This window comes from Carcharodon carcharias, chromosome 6 (assembly GCF_017639515.1).
Source record: "Carcharodon carcharias isolate sCarCar2 chromosome 6, sCarCar2.pri, whole genome shotgun sequence".
NCBI classification, from domain to species: Eukaryota; Metazoa; Chordata; class Chondrichthyes; order Lamniformes; family Lamnidae; genus Carcharodon; species Carcharodon carcharias.
Genome location: NC_054472.1, coordinates 35,613,041 through 35,627,345, shown reverse-complemented (window position 1 = coordinate 35,627,345; position 14,305 = coordinate 35,613,041). Strand labels below are relative to the sequence as shown.

At 40.2% G+C, this 14,305-nt stretch overlaps 1 protein-coding gene and 1 pseudogene across 6 annotated transcripts in view; one reads left to right on the top strand and one right to left on the bottom strand.

Moving 5' to 3' along the window:
• Positions 1-10,990, top strand: part of LOC121279111 (cytosolic non-specific dipeptidase-like) — a 35,327-nt gene extending 24,337 nt beyond the window's left edge. For all 6 annotated transcript variants that reach the window (XM_041190049.1, XM_041190048.1, XM_041190053.1 and 3 more), the window contains 3 exons: positions 4,864-5,005; positions 9,077-9,224; positions 10,513-10,990. In XM_041190049.1, the coding sequence (XP_041045983.1) occupies positions 4,864-5,005; positions 9,077-9,224; positions 10,513-10,579 (357 nt within the window). In that variant the 3' untranslated portion in view covers positions 10,580-10,990. The remainder of the gene's footprint in view (positions 1-4,863; positions 5,006-9,076; positions 9,225-10,512) is intronic.
• Positions 5,406-5,523, bottom strand: LOC121279477 (annotated as a pseudogene).
• Positions 10,991-14,305: the final 3,315 nt, after the last annotated feature.

Below are 14,305 nucleotides of genomic sequence, written 5' to 3'. Positions count from 1 at the left end.
GATACATTTGAGGGGAAACTGGACAAGCATATGAGAGAAAAGGGAATAGATGGTTACAATGGAATATTTAAATGAGAAAAGATGGGAGGAAACTCAGGTGGAGCATAAACTCCAGCATGGACTGTATCAGTGCCATGCTTGTATGTATGTAATGTAGCATAAGTTGCACAACAAATCGCCAATCTCCATTCAGAGAAAGGGAAGCTGAGGTTTAAGCTTTGAACAGAGGGAGTTCCACTCTAACTGGCTCTGCTCTACTTGACCCTGGGTGCCAAACAAATTTCTATTGCCAAGCATTTACAACCTCGTTACAATAAGGAAAATAGTTAAAGCATGACTGAGTTCTTCTTTACAGTTGGAGCTCGATCTCAGTGCTTCAAAAGCAATTTGGTGCAGCAGTTGTTACTTTAATCAGTGAAAAGTTCTGTGGCTGAAATGAACCTGTTGGATACTTGAGTTTATTGAGTCAGTTTGCTATTTATAAAAGGCCGCAATTTGTAACAGATTATCTTTTTAACACTACATACAGTTGCTGAATCGTTTGCAAAAAAGATAAATTGTGCAGCCTGCAATTTGTGAACAATTGAAGTTACTTTCAAATTATTCTTCTGGAGTTCTGAGGAATTCTGCCCTGCCCTGATGGAAGTTGAGCCAAATGAAACTTTGCTTATGTATGAATTTATGAAGAAGCCAGAAGTATTAATAATGAGGATAGGATGATGAACTGAAATTAAAATATATTAAGAGATTAAAGGAATATTCTCTGATGAGATATGGTAAGCGATGTTCCTGGGGATCTGTACTGGAGCATTAGCTTTTCACCATGTGTATTAATGACGTGGGTAAGGGAATTGAGATGTATATCCAAGTTTGCAGGTGGCACTAAATTAGCAGGCACATTAGATTGTCTGGATGAAAGCAAGATGTTATAAAGGGGCATAGACAGGCTAAATTAGTGGGCAAAGGTCCAGCAGTTGAAGTTGTGTTCTATCATCCATTTTGGATCTGAGAAAGGCAAATGGCAATATTTTGTTGGATTAGTGAATTAGACATGACTCACTGGATTGATACAAGGACTAAAGAATTAAAAAAGGAGGACAGGTAGTAAACCATCCTTTGTTGGAGAAATCACAAACAAGGGGGCATAATCTTGTAATTGAGGCAGGCCATTTTGGAATGCAATCAAGAAGCAGCTCTTTACGCACTGAGTAATGGTAATCTAGAACTATCTTCACCCCAGATGGATGCAGATAAGTCAATTGAAATTTTCAAGGCTAATGTTAATAGATTTTTATTAGGTAAGGTATCAAGAGATATGAAATCAGCCATGATCTCATTGAATGGTGGAACAGAATGGAATGGATCAATGGCCTACTGTCCCTATGTTCCCATATGGAGAGCAGGCAAGTAAATGGAGTTCAAGCACTGATCAGCCATGATCTACTTGAATAGAGCAACAATGGCAGTAGGTGCTTGGGAACACCCTCACCTCAGAGTTCCTCTCTCTAAGTCATTCACCATCCTCACTTGGATATATAGCAGGGTCAAAATTCTGGAACTCGCTCCACAACAGCACTGTGGCATCTGCACCATGTGACCTGCCCCCAACTCCTCAAGGGCAATAAGTTCTGGCCTTGCTCGCAGATTTGAAAATCATCCATGTCACACCTTTTATTCAAGAAAGGAAAGAGACAGAAAGCAGGAAGCTGTTGGCCATTAGCCTAACATCTCTCTTAGGGCAATTGCTGCAATCCATCCTAAAGGAGGTTAAAGCAGGAAATTTAAATAATCACAATCTGATCAGGTAGAGCCAGCATGGTTTTGTGAAAAGGAAATCGTGTTTATAATCTATTAGTTTTTTGACAAAGTAACATTCGAGGTGGATAAAGGTGAACCAGTAGATGTGGTGTATTTAGATTTTCAAAGATAAGAGCATATGGTGTAGTGGAGTGCCACAGGGATCAGTACTGAGTCCTCAACTATTTATAATCTATATCAATGACTTGGATGAAGGGACCGAATATATGGTACCTAAATTTGCCGATGACGCTGAGATAGGTAGGAAAGTAAGTATTCAAGAAGAGGTGGAGAGTCTGCAAAAGACAGGTTAAGTGACTGGGCAAAAATTTGGCAGATGGAGTGCAATGTGGGTAAATGTGGTAGGAAAAATAGAAAAGCAGTACACTATTTAAATGGAGGAAGATTGCAAAATTTGGTGGTGCAGAAGGTGCAGTGATTAAGAAGGCAAATGGAATGTTGGCATTTATTGCAAGTGGAATGGAATATAAAAGTAGGGAAGTTTTACTGCAGCTGTACAGGGCCTTGCTGAGCACACATCTGGAGTACTGTGTACAGTAATGATCTTTTTGAAAAAGGATATACATACTTTAGAAGTAGTTCTGAGAAGGTTTACTCAACTCATTGCTGGGATAAAGGTTTATCTTCTGAACAGAGGTTGGGCCTATGCCTATTGGTGTTTAGAAAAATGAGAGGTGATCTTATTGAAAGATATAAGATCTTGAGGGGACTTGATAGGGTGGATACGAACATATGAACATGGAGCAGGATTAGGCCATTTGGCCCCTCAAACCTGCCCTGCCATTTAATAAGGTCATGACTGACATTAACCTCAAATCTGCATCCTGCCTACCCCTGATAACCTATCACTCCGTTGCTTACCAATAATCTATCCGTCTCTGCCTCAAAGGTATCCAAAGATTCTGCTTTCACCACCTTTTCAGGAAGAGAGTTCAAAGACTCACCACCCACTGAGGAAAAAAATTTTGCCTAATCTCTGTTTTAAATGGGCGACCCCTTATTTTTAAACAGTGACTCCTAGTTCTAGATTGTCTCACAAGAGGAACCATTCTAGAGGATCTTCCCTCTTGTGGGGAAGATTAAAACTAGGGGATGTAGTTTAAGAATAAGAGATGTACCTTTTAAAACAGGGATGAGGAGAAATTTTTTTGAGTGTAATTAATCTGTGGAATTCTCTTCTCCAGGAAGTAGTGGAGATTAGGTCTTTAATTTTATTCAGGGCTGAGTTAGATAGCTTTTTGATAGACAAGGAAGTCAAGGGTTGTTGGGGAGGGCAGACAGGAAAGTGGAACTGAGATCATAACCAGATCAGCCATGATCATATTGAATGGCAGAGCAGGCTCAAAGGGCCAAATGACCTAATCCTGCTTCTATGTTCCTTTATTCCTATGTTGCTAGTGACTCCCATTTGGCAAGAATTAATTTTGAAAAATATGCTGGATGGAAGAACGGACTACTTCTGCTCCAATGTTCCAATTAAAACTCTAGGGTAGGCATGGCTTGAATAGCAGTGTTTCAATCAAGAGATTCAGTTGATTCAAGTTCAAGTGTGAAGGTCCAGTAACTTCTTGTAATCTGAAACCCAAGGGTAGATTGCTGTTGGTAATTTAACTGTCTAATTTGGGGATTAGATCCAATTATTGGGATAAAGCCTGAAGATGTCCTGTAGTGATGTGCACAGCTGTTTCCCTGGTTGGGGACATGAATGATTTATCTTCTCTCCATGCTGATGGGCAGTATCAACATAGAGGACACCATTATTCACTTCCATCATGTGGAGACAGCTGAACAAAGCTCCCTGAGAGAGGAAGGGCTGAGTTTGCAGTCAAAGGTGTATTTAAATTCTATCTTGAAGGAGTTGATGTATATCATTAGTTACATTAGTAATGGTATGTTATTTATTTTGAAGCGTATTTGTTTCGCTGGAAAGAAATTGTATGCTGCTTCCTTCTATCGCACATTTGTTGCTTAGACCTGGTGTTTCCTGATAATAAACAGTACTCTGGGGGCGCTGGAGGCGGGGGGAGTATTTTGTTGCCAATAGCTGAATCCACTGGAGCCTTTTTTAAATTCAAATTTGGGAAAGAAAATTTGAAAGATAGGCAGAGTACTTGTAATCCTTTGTTGTTCCAGTATATTTTTTAAAAAGATGAGCTTGCATTTTGTATAGCTTTACAGCAGAAACAGCATATAAGCAGTGCTAAGAATCCTGCAATCAACAGATTAGGTCACAGACCTGGAGCCCTGCACATCCAATTGTGAGTGGTGGGAGAAGATTTAACTACTAACCCAGAGATGGAGGTTCCAAAAACATCCCATCCTCAATAATGGGGAGCCCAGCCTATCTGTGCAAAAGACGAGGCTGAAGCATTTGCAACCATCTCCAGAAGTGCCAAGCAGATGATCCATCTCGGCCTCTTCCTGAGGTCCCCAGTATCATGCTCGAGGTGATATCAAAAGCGGTTGACTGTACTGGTTACAGCAAAACCTTTGCTTGGATGTGCTCCAGTACGAGCAGCACCCCTAGCCAAAGTATTCCAGTAAAGCTGTTGTCTCTGCTGTCTACCAGTTGAAATGGAAAATATGACTGGGTATGTCCTGTCCACAACAAACTCGACAAATCCAATTCAGGCAATCACCGCCCAATGAAAAATGTAAAAAGGATGCTCTATAGTACATTATAGCCAATGAATTACTTTTGAGCTCTGTTGCTTATTTGTAGGGAAATGAGGAAGCCAATATATGCCCCGACAGGTCACGCAAACAACAGTGAGGTGAATGGCCTTTATTGTCTTAATAGTGTATTTGTTGAAATATCTTTTGAGTAGTTTTGTTACATTGGTCATATGCTTTCTTCCTTTTCCCCTTGTTAAACCCATGCTGAGTGATAAAGTGGAACCTGATTAAAAGATTATTTTGGACCAATAATCAGGGATTAGATACTTTTGCACAACATAAGAAATTGCAGTTTTCCAGATTTATTTTCTCCCTTTCATTTCCCCTCCCTCTTTTATTCATTTGATTTTTTTTTTATTTGCTACGTAGGTAGTGGATTACATCAAAAAAATCTTTGCTGAATATGGGAGTCCCAACACATTGAAGGTATACTTTGGTCATGGTACAAAGGCCTGGCTAGCAGACTGTAACCATCCTCATTACAGAGCTGGCAGGAATGCAATGAAAACAGGTTGGTGAAGGAATCTGACTTGAATACTCATTCTGCATGCTGTAAAGCAACCTTAACATGCTAATACCTGCACAAGCATCCATATCCTATTGTTAAAGTTGTACTGAAAATCCTATTTCCAGGTACAGTGCGGGGAAGCAGATCTAACAATTTGGGCAATTAGCATCTGAAAGATGTAGTTTCAGGTTACAGTGTTAGTGCTTTTTCATGAATACTTTCTTTGTATTCATTGTGCTTGTGAACCTGTGTGCATTGTAACTCTTTCGAGTACAAACCCGTTTTCATCTGTTTCAGATGAAGTTAAGTTGTTTCATAGTTTGCCATTGTGAGATTTGAACTCTTGATCTTGGGGTTACAAACCCAGTACCGTAACCACTTGGCTACTTAGGCCAAGCTTAAAGCCTACTGCACCTGGTATTCCCAGGCAGTCTCCCATCCAAGTACTAACCAGGCCTGAGTCTGCTTAGCTTCCGAGATCAGACGAGATCAGGCGTTTTCAGACTAGTAATTGCATTAAGTTACTGAAATTAACAAACAGGAGTTGCCTGCAAATAATTTTAAAAACAGCTTTAAGTTTTGCTAATCTGTGCTCCATCTGTATGGATTGTTATCTTCCACCATGCTGAGCCCTTTTCAATGTATTACAGTATCTTTGCAATGCAAAGGGAGGCAATTTGGCCCATCAAGTCTACACTGGCAATGTATGTGGAAGGGGTTACAAAACAATTCTGCATGCATTGGATCATCGTACTAACAGAAATTACATGAAAGGAAACTGGTGAATTGTCTTATTCCAAATTAGCTCTAAAGTTTAAACAAATCTTTGGTGTGAATATAAGCCTATCCTTGACTTTGCTACCAGATACCAGCTCCACAACTCAATTTCGCTAGTATCCCAGAAAAAAATTAACCTAAGTAATAGTACAAAACAACATGAAACTTGTGACAGTGTGATTGACTTATTGAGATTAACTGTATAACTGTAAAACTTCATATTTTAAAAACACAAGCCATGTGTTTAATGAGCTTCCCCTTAAGTGTGTCTGTGCTCTTTGCCTCATTATCCCTTGTCGAAGCGCATTCCACATTCTTACCATTCTTTGGATAAAGAAGTTTCTCCCAAATTCCGTTTTGGATTGTTAGTGATTCTTTATATTTAGAGCCTCTTGTTTTGGTTGACCCCACAAGTTGAAACATTTTCTCCACATCTACCCAATTAAACCTTTTCAAGTACTTTCATTATTTAAAAACCTTCTACTTAGAGAAAAAGCCCCAGCCTGTTCAGTCTTTCATAATGCTTATAACCTCTTATTCTGGTAACATTCTGGTGAGTCTTTTTGGACCTTCTCCAATGCCTCTATGCCCCCCTATAATATAAATGCCAGAACTCTGCATAGTACTCCGAAGTGTGGCCTGACCCAAAATTCTTTTACAAGTTTAACATAACTTCCCTGCTTTTCCATCTATTTCTCTGGAAATGAACTCCAATACTTGGTTTGTTGGGTTTTTTTTTGCTTTATTAACCTGCACCATTACTTTCAGTGATTTGTGAATCTGTGCCCCTGGATCACTGTTTCTCTACTCTAATTAGACTCTTTTCCAAGGTGTATGTGATCTTATTTTTCCTATCAAAATGCGCCACCTCATGCTTAAACTATATTAATTTCTTTTAGCCAATTAAACATCCATTCTTTTAGTTTATTAATGTAGTCCTGTATTTTGCCATTTTTCCCTTTGCATTAATTAACCACCACTCCTCACCCAAGCAATTTGCTGTCTGCAAAATTAGAAATTGTACTTCTGATTCCCAAATCCAAATCATTGTAAATTGTGAACAACAGTGGTCCCAGCACCAGTCACTGTGGAACGTCACTTCCCATCTTTTCTCAGTCTGTGTAGCTGCTCTTAAACCTGACTATTTTCTGTTTTGTAGCCAGTTTGCTAACCATTCTGTGTCCTGACTCCCATGCTGACTTCAGTCATGAATCTAGTATGTAGTATCTTTAGCAAAGATATTTTTTGAAAATTCAGATTTATTACTTTGACTATGTTATCCTTGTCTCTTACTTGAAACAACTCAATAAGGATGGTTAAGAATGATCTTCTGTTTTGAACTCCATTCTGACTAGTCCATTATATTTTCAGTTTCTCAGTGGTTTTTCTATTGCACATTTGAATAAAAATTCTATTATTTTGTCTTCCTAGTGACATTAAGTTAACTAGTCTATCGTTTTCTGGACTTGCCCTGTCTCCCTTTTTAAGTAACATTCGCTGCCTGCCAATCATCTGGCACTTTTCTCTTTCCTAATGAATTATGTATGCATAATGGTGCCTCAGCTACCACTTCCCTAACTTTAACAAGAGTGGATAAAATCTATTGGACCAGAGTTTTATCCTTTCGAATACCAAGAGCCAAATACTGTGGAAGCTGAAAAACTGAAATACAGGCTGGAGAAAAACTGCAAATATTCAGCAAGTCTGACAGCATCGGTGGATGGAGGAACAGTTAACATTTTGGGTTGACGACCTTTCATCAGAAATAAGTAGTTAGAAATGTGGTAGGTTCTAAAGAAAGGGAGGGAGGGTGGGGAAAAAAGAACAAAAGAGAAGATCTGTGATAGAGTGGAAGACGAGTAAGTAATGAAAGACTTGATGCAAAACCAAAGGGAATGATAATCGGACAAATAGAAAAATGTCTAGAGGAGATGTGAATGGCAGCATCGTGAAGAGCTACTTTCTGAAAGCAAAAGGAGCAAAACAAGTGAACTACAAGTTGTTGTTGAATTATCGTCTGAAATTTCACCTTAATCCCTCATGGTAAATATTTGAGGCTCCACAATATCCTCTGAACCTTGCAACTTAGACTATTTGACAAATTGGTACCTAGCAAATGGGACCAGAAACGCTATTCTGTTTAAAAATAAGTAAATAAAAGCCTGTAAATTACCTCTAATCTTTTGTAGTAATGCACATTACTGCTGTGCAAAGATTCCAGCAGCCAAGAGCAGTACTATCTGCACCGGAAAGCACTAGGAAGTCCTGATCTACAGGAGGCTTCGTTCCACCCCCCTCTCATATGCATGGGAGAAATCTGATTGTTCAAAATCCAGTCTTAATCTGCCACTTCTTGCCAACACAGAATAGCATAATTGTATCTTTTAAAATCGTGCCGCAAAAATTAATGCACTTGCAAACTTTTGAATCCATGTTTCGAAATGTAAAATTGGGACTGTTTTGCCTCCACCTAATCTAGCTTAGCCCAACATACTCTGTAATTACATTTCTTTGTTTTTTCCCTTTACACTCTACTAACACCGGTAATTCAGTTTTTTTTTTTAAAAATCGCATCTATGGTGAAACAGGTGTAATTGGATTGAAAAGTGGCCCCTTAAACGGGTGCCTTGCACAGACATTCACTTCTTGTTGCAAAAATCCTGCAGTACCTGCTACTAGTGGGTGATACTCCACACCAGGAGAGGAAAGTACAAAATACATCCTACAGTGTTTGCTAAAGACAAGCTGCTGCAAAATACAACTGAAGTTAGAACAAGGTAGCAAATTAGACAAGTGCTGATGAAAGGTCACAGACCTGAAATGTCAACTCTGTTTCTGTCTCCACAGATGCTGACATAACCTGCTCGGTGTGTGCATCATTCCCTGTTTTTATTTCCGATTTCCAGCATCTGCAGTATTCTACTTGTCAATTGCTGTAGGGTAATGGTGCGACAGTGGGCTTTTTATTTGCCATGATGGAGAAGGCTTCTAGGTGAATAATGGGAACTAACAGATGATCAGGAATGTAACATTTTTATATTATAGCAATACAGAAATTGAGGGAGAGGACAAAACAAATATGTTGAATTTGCCTTTTTTTTTAAGGCTTGAAGTTGGAGGTGTTGATCTGAGCAATAAAGCAATATCTCATGCAAAGCTTTATTCTAGTGAAATTTCAAGTAGATGATTGGAGCATGAATAATGGATGCTACAGTTTGTGTGTGTGTATATATATATAATCACATTGTATTTTTAACCTGGTTTTCAATGTAAAATGTATAAACTTTTCTTCCTTAGTATTTGGAGTTGAGCCAGATATGACCAGAGAAGGTGGAAGCATTCCAGTTACCTTGACATTCCAGGAAGCTACAGGAAAAAGTGTTATGTTACTGCCGATTGGAGCTGCAGATGATGGCGCTCATTCACAGAATGAGAAAATCAACCGGTAAGAGACAATATTCTGGTTAGACATTGTCCTCATGAGTTGTTCTGATAATACATTAATCCATATTCCTGTGAAATAATTCTTAAAGCTCTTCCTGCCCATGGTTTTCTTCCTAAAAGCACTCTCGTGTTAGACTGCGGTCCATGGGTTTTTGCTACCCTCTTTTGGGAAGAGAAAACAGAATGAAGCCTAATCCTGTCTTTATATGATGTTCCCATAGGCCTGCAGAATATTAATTGATATATTTATTCTCCCCCAACCCCCACAGCAATAGTCCAGGACACTGAGGCAAATCAGAGTTTGCATTATTGCTCCATTAGTCCATTAGCCTTTTATTTATGCACATGCACACCGTTCCCTTAACGTTTTTAATTCCCTCTCACCTCTCTCCTGATGATCCATCTACCATCACAAGGAGGATATAGACAGTTTTTCTCTTTTGAGGGATCAATTCACGTTTTGCAGCTCATTGTATTGAGTGCACCTGTGATGCCTCTGCTGTACTCTGCAGACAGTCAAAATACTTAGTTAGAAGAACTAAGTGACAGCAGGTTGATATCCGGTCAGAATCTCTGTTCTCAAAATGAGAATCCTGTGCTTTAAGCTTAAGTTCGGAATATATCTGTATAATAAAAGTATAATGTAGAATTTACACCACAAACAGGACTTTCGGCCCAACTGGTTGATGCTGGTGTTTATGCCATCCTTCATCAAAACCTGTCAGCATGCCCTTCCATTCCTTTCCCCGATGTACTCATCTAGCTTCACCTTATAAACACAACAATGTAACCAAGCACAAATCATCAAAATGCAGCTTGATAAAATAACTATTGGTGTGTATTTGTATCTTATTCTATTTTTAAATGTGCCCATTCAGATTTTTTAAACTCTTCCAGCACTTCCACTAATATTTGGCATAATACTCTGACAGTCATACAACAAGCATTTAGATTTATGTAGCACCTTTTAACCTGTAAAAATGCATTTGACTAAGCAGCAATTAAAAAATGAGCACTGAGCCAAATTAGGGGTGACCAAAAGTTTGGTCAAAGAGGTTGGTTTTAAGGAAGAAGAGGGTTTTAAAGAGAGAATTGGAGCATTGGGGGCTAGGCGCAGAAGGCACTGCTGCCAATGATGAGACACAGACAGGCAGAATCCATAAGAGGAACACAGCGTTTGAGGGGTGGTTTTCAAGCTGGAGAATATGACTAGGGATAGGGAGGAATGATGCCATGATGGAGACTTCAATTCATAGATTTTTTTTAACTTATTGTTGTTTCTCCAACAGGACCAATTATATTCAGGGAATCAAGGTGCTTGGTGCCTACTTCCATGAAATATCTTCTTTGAAGTGAAAATTGCACTGGAATGATAAAATTGCTGAAGTGATTTCTAAAACTGTACATCCAACTGAATTTGTTTAATTATCCAGTGATAATATCTTCATACATGTATGTAATGTGTTATGAAGTAGATACAGTATTGTGAAATCAAGCTGTAAATATTAGAGAATCTGGTTTAATCTCTTTATTGCTTAACTGTAAGACTACATTTTGTTCTTAAACACTCATATTGCTCAAATGTTCTTGTGAATTATTATACCAGTTACTTTTGGTTTCCATTTTGTAAATGGTGTGGTAAAATGGCTGCAGTTAAAAGCTTAAACCTCCAAATGTGGAATTTCTGTTTGAAAATAATAGGAATGCAAGTTTTTGATCCACTAGATATAAATTTCTCAGCCTTTTATTAAAATACCTCAATTCCAATGTTAGTCCATACTGCTTTGCTGATACAGTCCTAAGAACACCCAGTGGTTAATGACCAGCTGAATTTTATTTCACACCTGCCCCACTTCCTATGTGCAAAACTTTGCATTTGTTTGCATTAATTATAGAATTATAGTTAGATATAAAATTCTTTTCGGGAAGAATTTTCCCCCTGTTGGGGGGGGTTGTGCGGGGATGGGCAGGAGCGAGCGCAAACCCGATCAGCGCCACCAGTCATTGATAGGAAAATTCATCCCTTAGCCTTTTTTACAGGACTCGAACAGCCAGTGGTTAATAATCAGCTGAATTTTGATTTCACACCTGCCCCACTTCCTATGTGCAATACATTGCATTTCTTTGCATTATTTTTTTCTTCTGTAATTTCTGGACGACTACCTTTTAATAACATCGTCCCATCTAGACATGGGCAAATCTAACCAATTTGCGTTGAGTTTCTGAATCTAAATTTTGATGCAAATTAGAAATAGTTGTGGTTCCAACACATAAGTACTAAGCCACCTCAGTTTTGAGATGTGCACCACAGGAAGGATATTGAGGCCAATGCAGATTGACGGGGATGGTGCCAGGTATGAATTGTAGCTAACACTACTTCTGTGCTGTAAATTTTTGAGAGCACCGTCCAGCCTACTACCAGTTTCTAGCTCTTGGTTTGTAGCCCTCTAAGGTTTGAAACTTCAAATGTATTCCAAATACTTTTTAAATGTGGTGAGGGTTCCTGCCTACATTATTGTTTCAGGCAGGGAGCTCTAGACCGTAGCCATGCTTCGGGCAAAAAAAAATTCTCAACTTTCTAACCCTTTTACCAATTACTTTAAATCTACGTGCCCTGATTATTGACCTCCCTGCAAAGGAAATAAATCCTTCCTATCCACTCTATTCATTACATCTCCCTTCAACCTCCTTTCCAAAAAAACAACCCTAGCCTATCCAAATTTTTCTTAAAGTTAAGATTCTCTATTCCTGGGAACAGCCTTGTAAATCTCCTCTCAACCCCTCCTCGTGCAATTACATCCTCCCTGCAATGTGGAGACCAGAACTGGACGCATTACTCTAGCTGTGACCTAACAAGTGTTTTATCAATTCCTAGCATAACCTCCCCATTCTTCTTTTGTATCCCAGTTACTAAAGAAAATTATGCCTCTTAAGCTACCTTCAGGGTGCCTCTGTTCCTCCACAGATCTCACTACATATCTCATCATCTTATCATTTGTGTATTTCCTTGCCTTGTTTGCTTTCCCCAAATCCATTGCCTCACTTCTCCAGATGAATTCAATTTGCTACTTTTCTGCTTACCTGACGAGTCTATGGGTGGAATTGTCCGTGCCTGCTGGCAGTGGGTGTGAGCAAGACAATACAGCGGGAAGGCCAAAAATTGGTTTCAGGCCATTGTGAAGCATGTTTGCAATCATCCACTCTCCCTGTCAGTCATGGGCCAGGTTTCCTGCCGCCAGACATTGGGAACTTCATTATAATGCATCTGCCTCTCATCGTAAGCCCAGCTCGCCGGAATCATCTCCCATGTCAAATTTACAGTCCATGTCAGTGGGAAAACATGCTGGTGCAGAACACGGCGTGTGACATGCAGAAGTCAGGACTTACCATCAGGGACTTGCAGCAAGTGTTAGAGCTAAGCGACCCCACAACCAACGGATCAGATCTAAACTCTGCAGTCCTGCCACATCCAGTTATGAATGGTGGTGGGCAATTAAACAACTCACTGGAGGAGGAGGCTCCACAAATATCCCCATTCTCAATGCTGGGGGAGCCCAGCACATCAGTGCAAAAGATAAGGCTGAAGTATTTGCTACAATTTTCATCCAGAAGTGCCGAGTGGATGATCCATCATTGACCAGAAACTGATATGGACTAGCCATATAAATAACATGGCTACAAGAGCAAGTCAGAGGCTAGGAATCCTGTGATGAGTAGCTCACCGCTCAACTCCCCAAAGCCTGTCCACCATCTACAAGGCACAGTTCAGGGGTGCGATGGAATACTCTCCACTTGCCTGGATGAGTGCAGCCCCCATAACACTCAAGAAGCTTGACACCATCCAAGACAAAGCCACCCGATTGACTGGCACCACCTCAACAAACATTCACTCCCTCCCCCACCGTGTGTACCATCTACAAGATGCACTGCAGGAATTCACTAAGAGTCAGTCGACAGCACCTTCCAAACCCAGGACCACTACCAAGTAGAAGGACAAGGGCAGCAGATAGATAGGAACACCACCACCCGGAAGTTCCCCTCCAAGTCACTCACCATCCTGTCTTGGGAAATATATCGCTGTTCCTTCACTGTCACTGTGTCAAAATCCTGGAACCCGCTAACAGTCCTGTGGGTGTACATACACTACATGGACTGCAGCAGTTCAAGAAGGCAACTCTCCACCATCTTCTCAAAGGCAACTAGGGATGGGCAATAAATGCTGGCCAGCCAGCGAAGCCCACATCCCATGAATGAATTAAAAAATAACAATGGCTGGAGCTGTAGGTGCTTTTCCGAGAGGACTGGTGGAGGATTTTGGCCTTGCTGCTGTTGAGTGAGAGACCAACCCTTTTGTAATTGGAGTTGAAGATGTTGAGGATGGTCTGAATGTTGCTTGCAGTGTGGGCTTCAACTGTACAGTTGTCAGCATATTGTAGGCTGTGGATATGCTTGAAGGTCATCTTAACCTTGGCTCTCAGCCTGTTGAGATTGAAAAGCTTCCCGATGAGTTGAAACTTAATCATGACGCCTTGTGGAACTTGTCATGAATGAGCTCCATGACCAGTATGAATCAGGTAAGTGAAGAACAGATACAAACGGGCTTGGTCACCAATCCATTGCTGAGAACAGTTGCTGTCGTACCATCATGCATGTGTCACAGAATAGTAACAAATTTTGTTGGAAATCCAAGTCTCTGGATCACTTCCCAAAGAGCTTTGTGGTTGATGGGATCAAAGGCCTTTGACAGATCAGTAATGAAAATGAGAGATATAAAGGATGGGGTCAGTAATGTCTACATGTGTCCTGTGGGTCAACTCGGGGTTGGCTGGCAGAGGGAGAGTTTGATTCAGTAGGAGGGTAGGTCCAGTCTGAGGTTGGAGCAATCAAAGGTCTCATTGTGTGGGACAAGGGATCTAACAAATCTTAGGAGTGTCTAGAATCAGAGGGGGAATGTTGACAGGGATAGGTGTAGGCTCAGGTAGGAGGGATAGCATGTCCATTTGAAGGGTTCAGGGTAATGGGAGATCTTTAAGGGTTATAACTGAAATGCACAAAGTGATACTGGGAGAGTCAAAGGTGGTG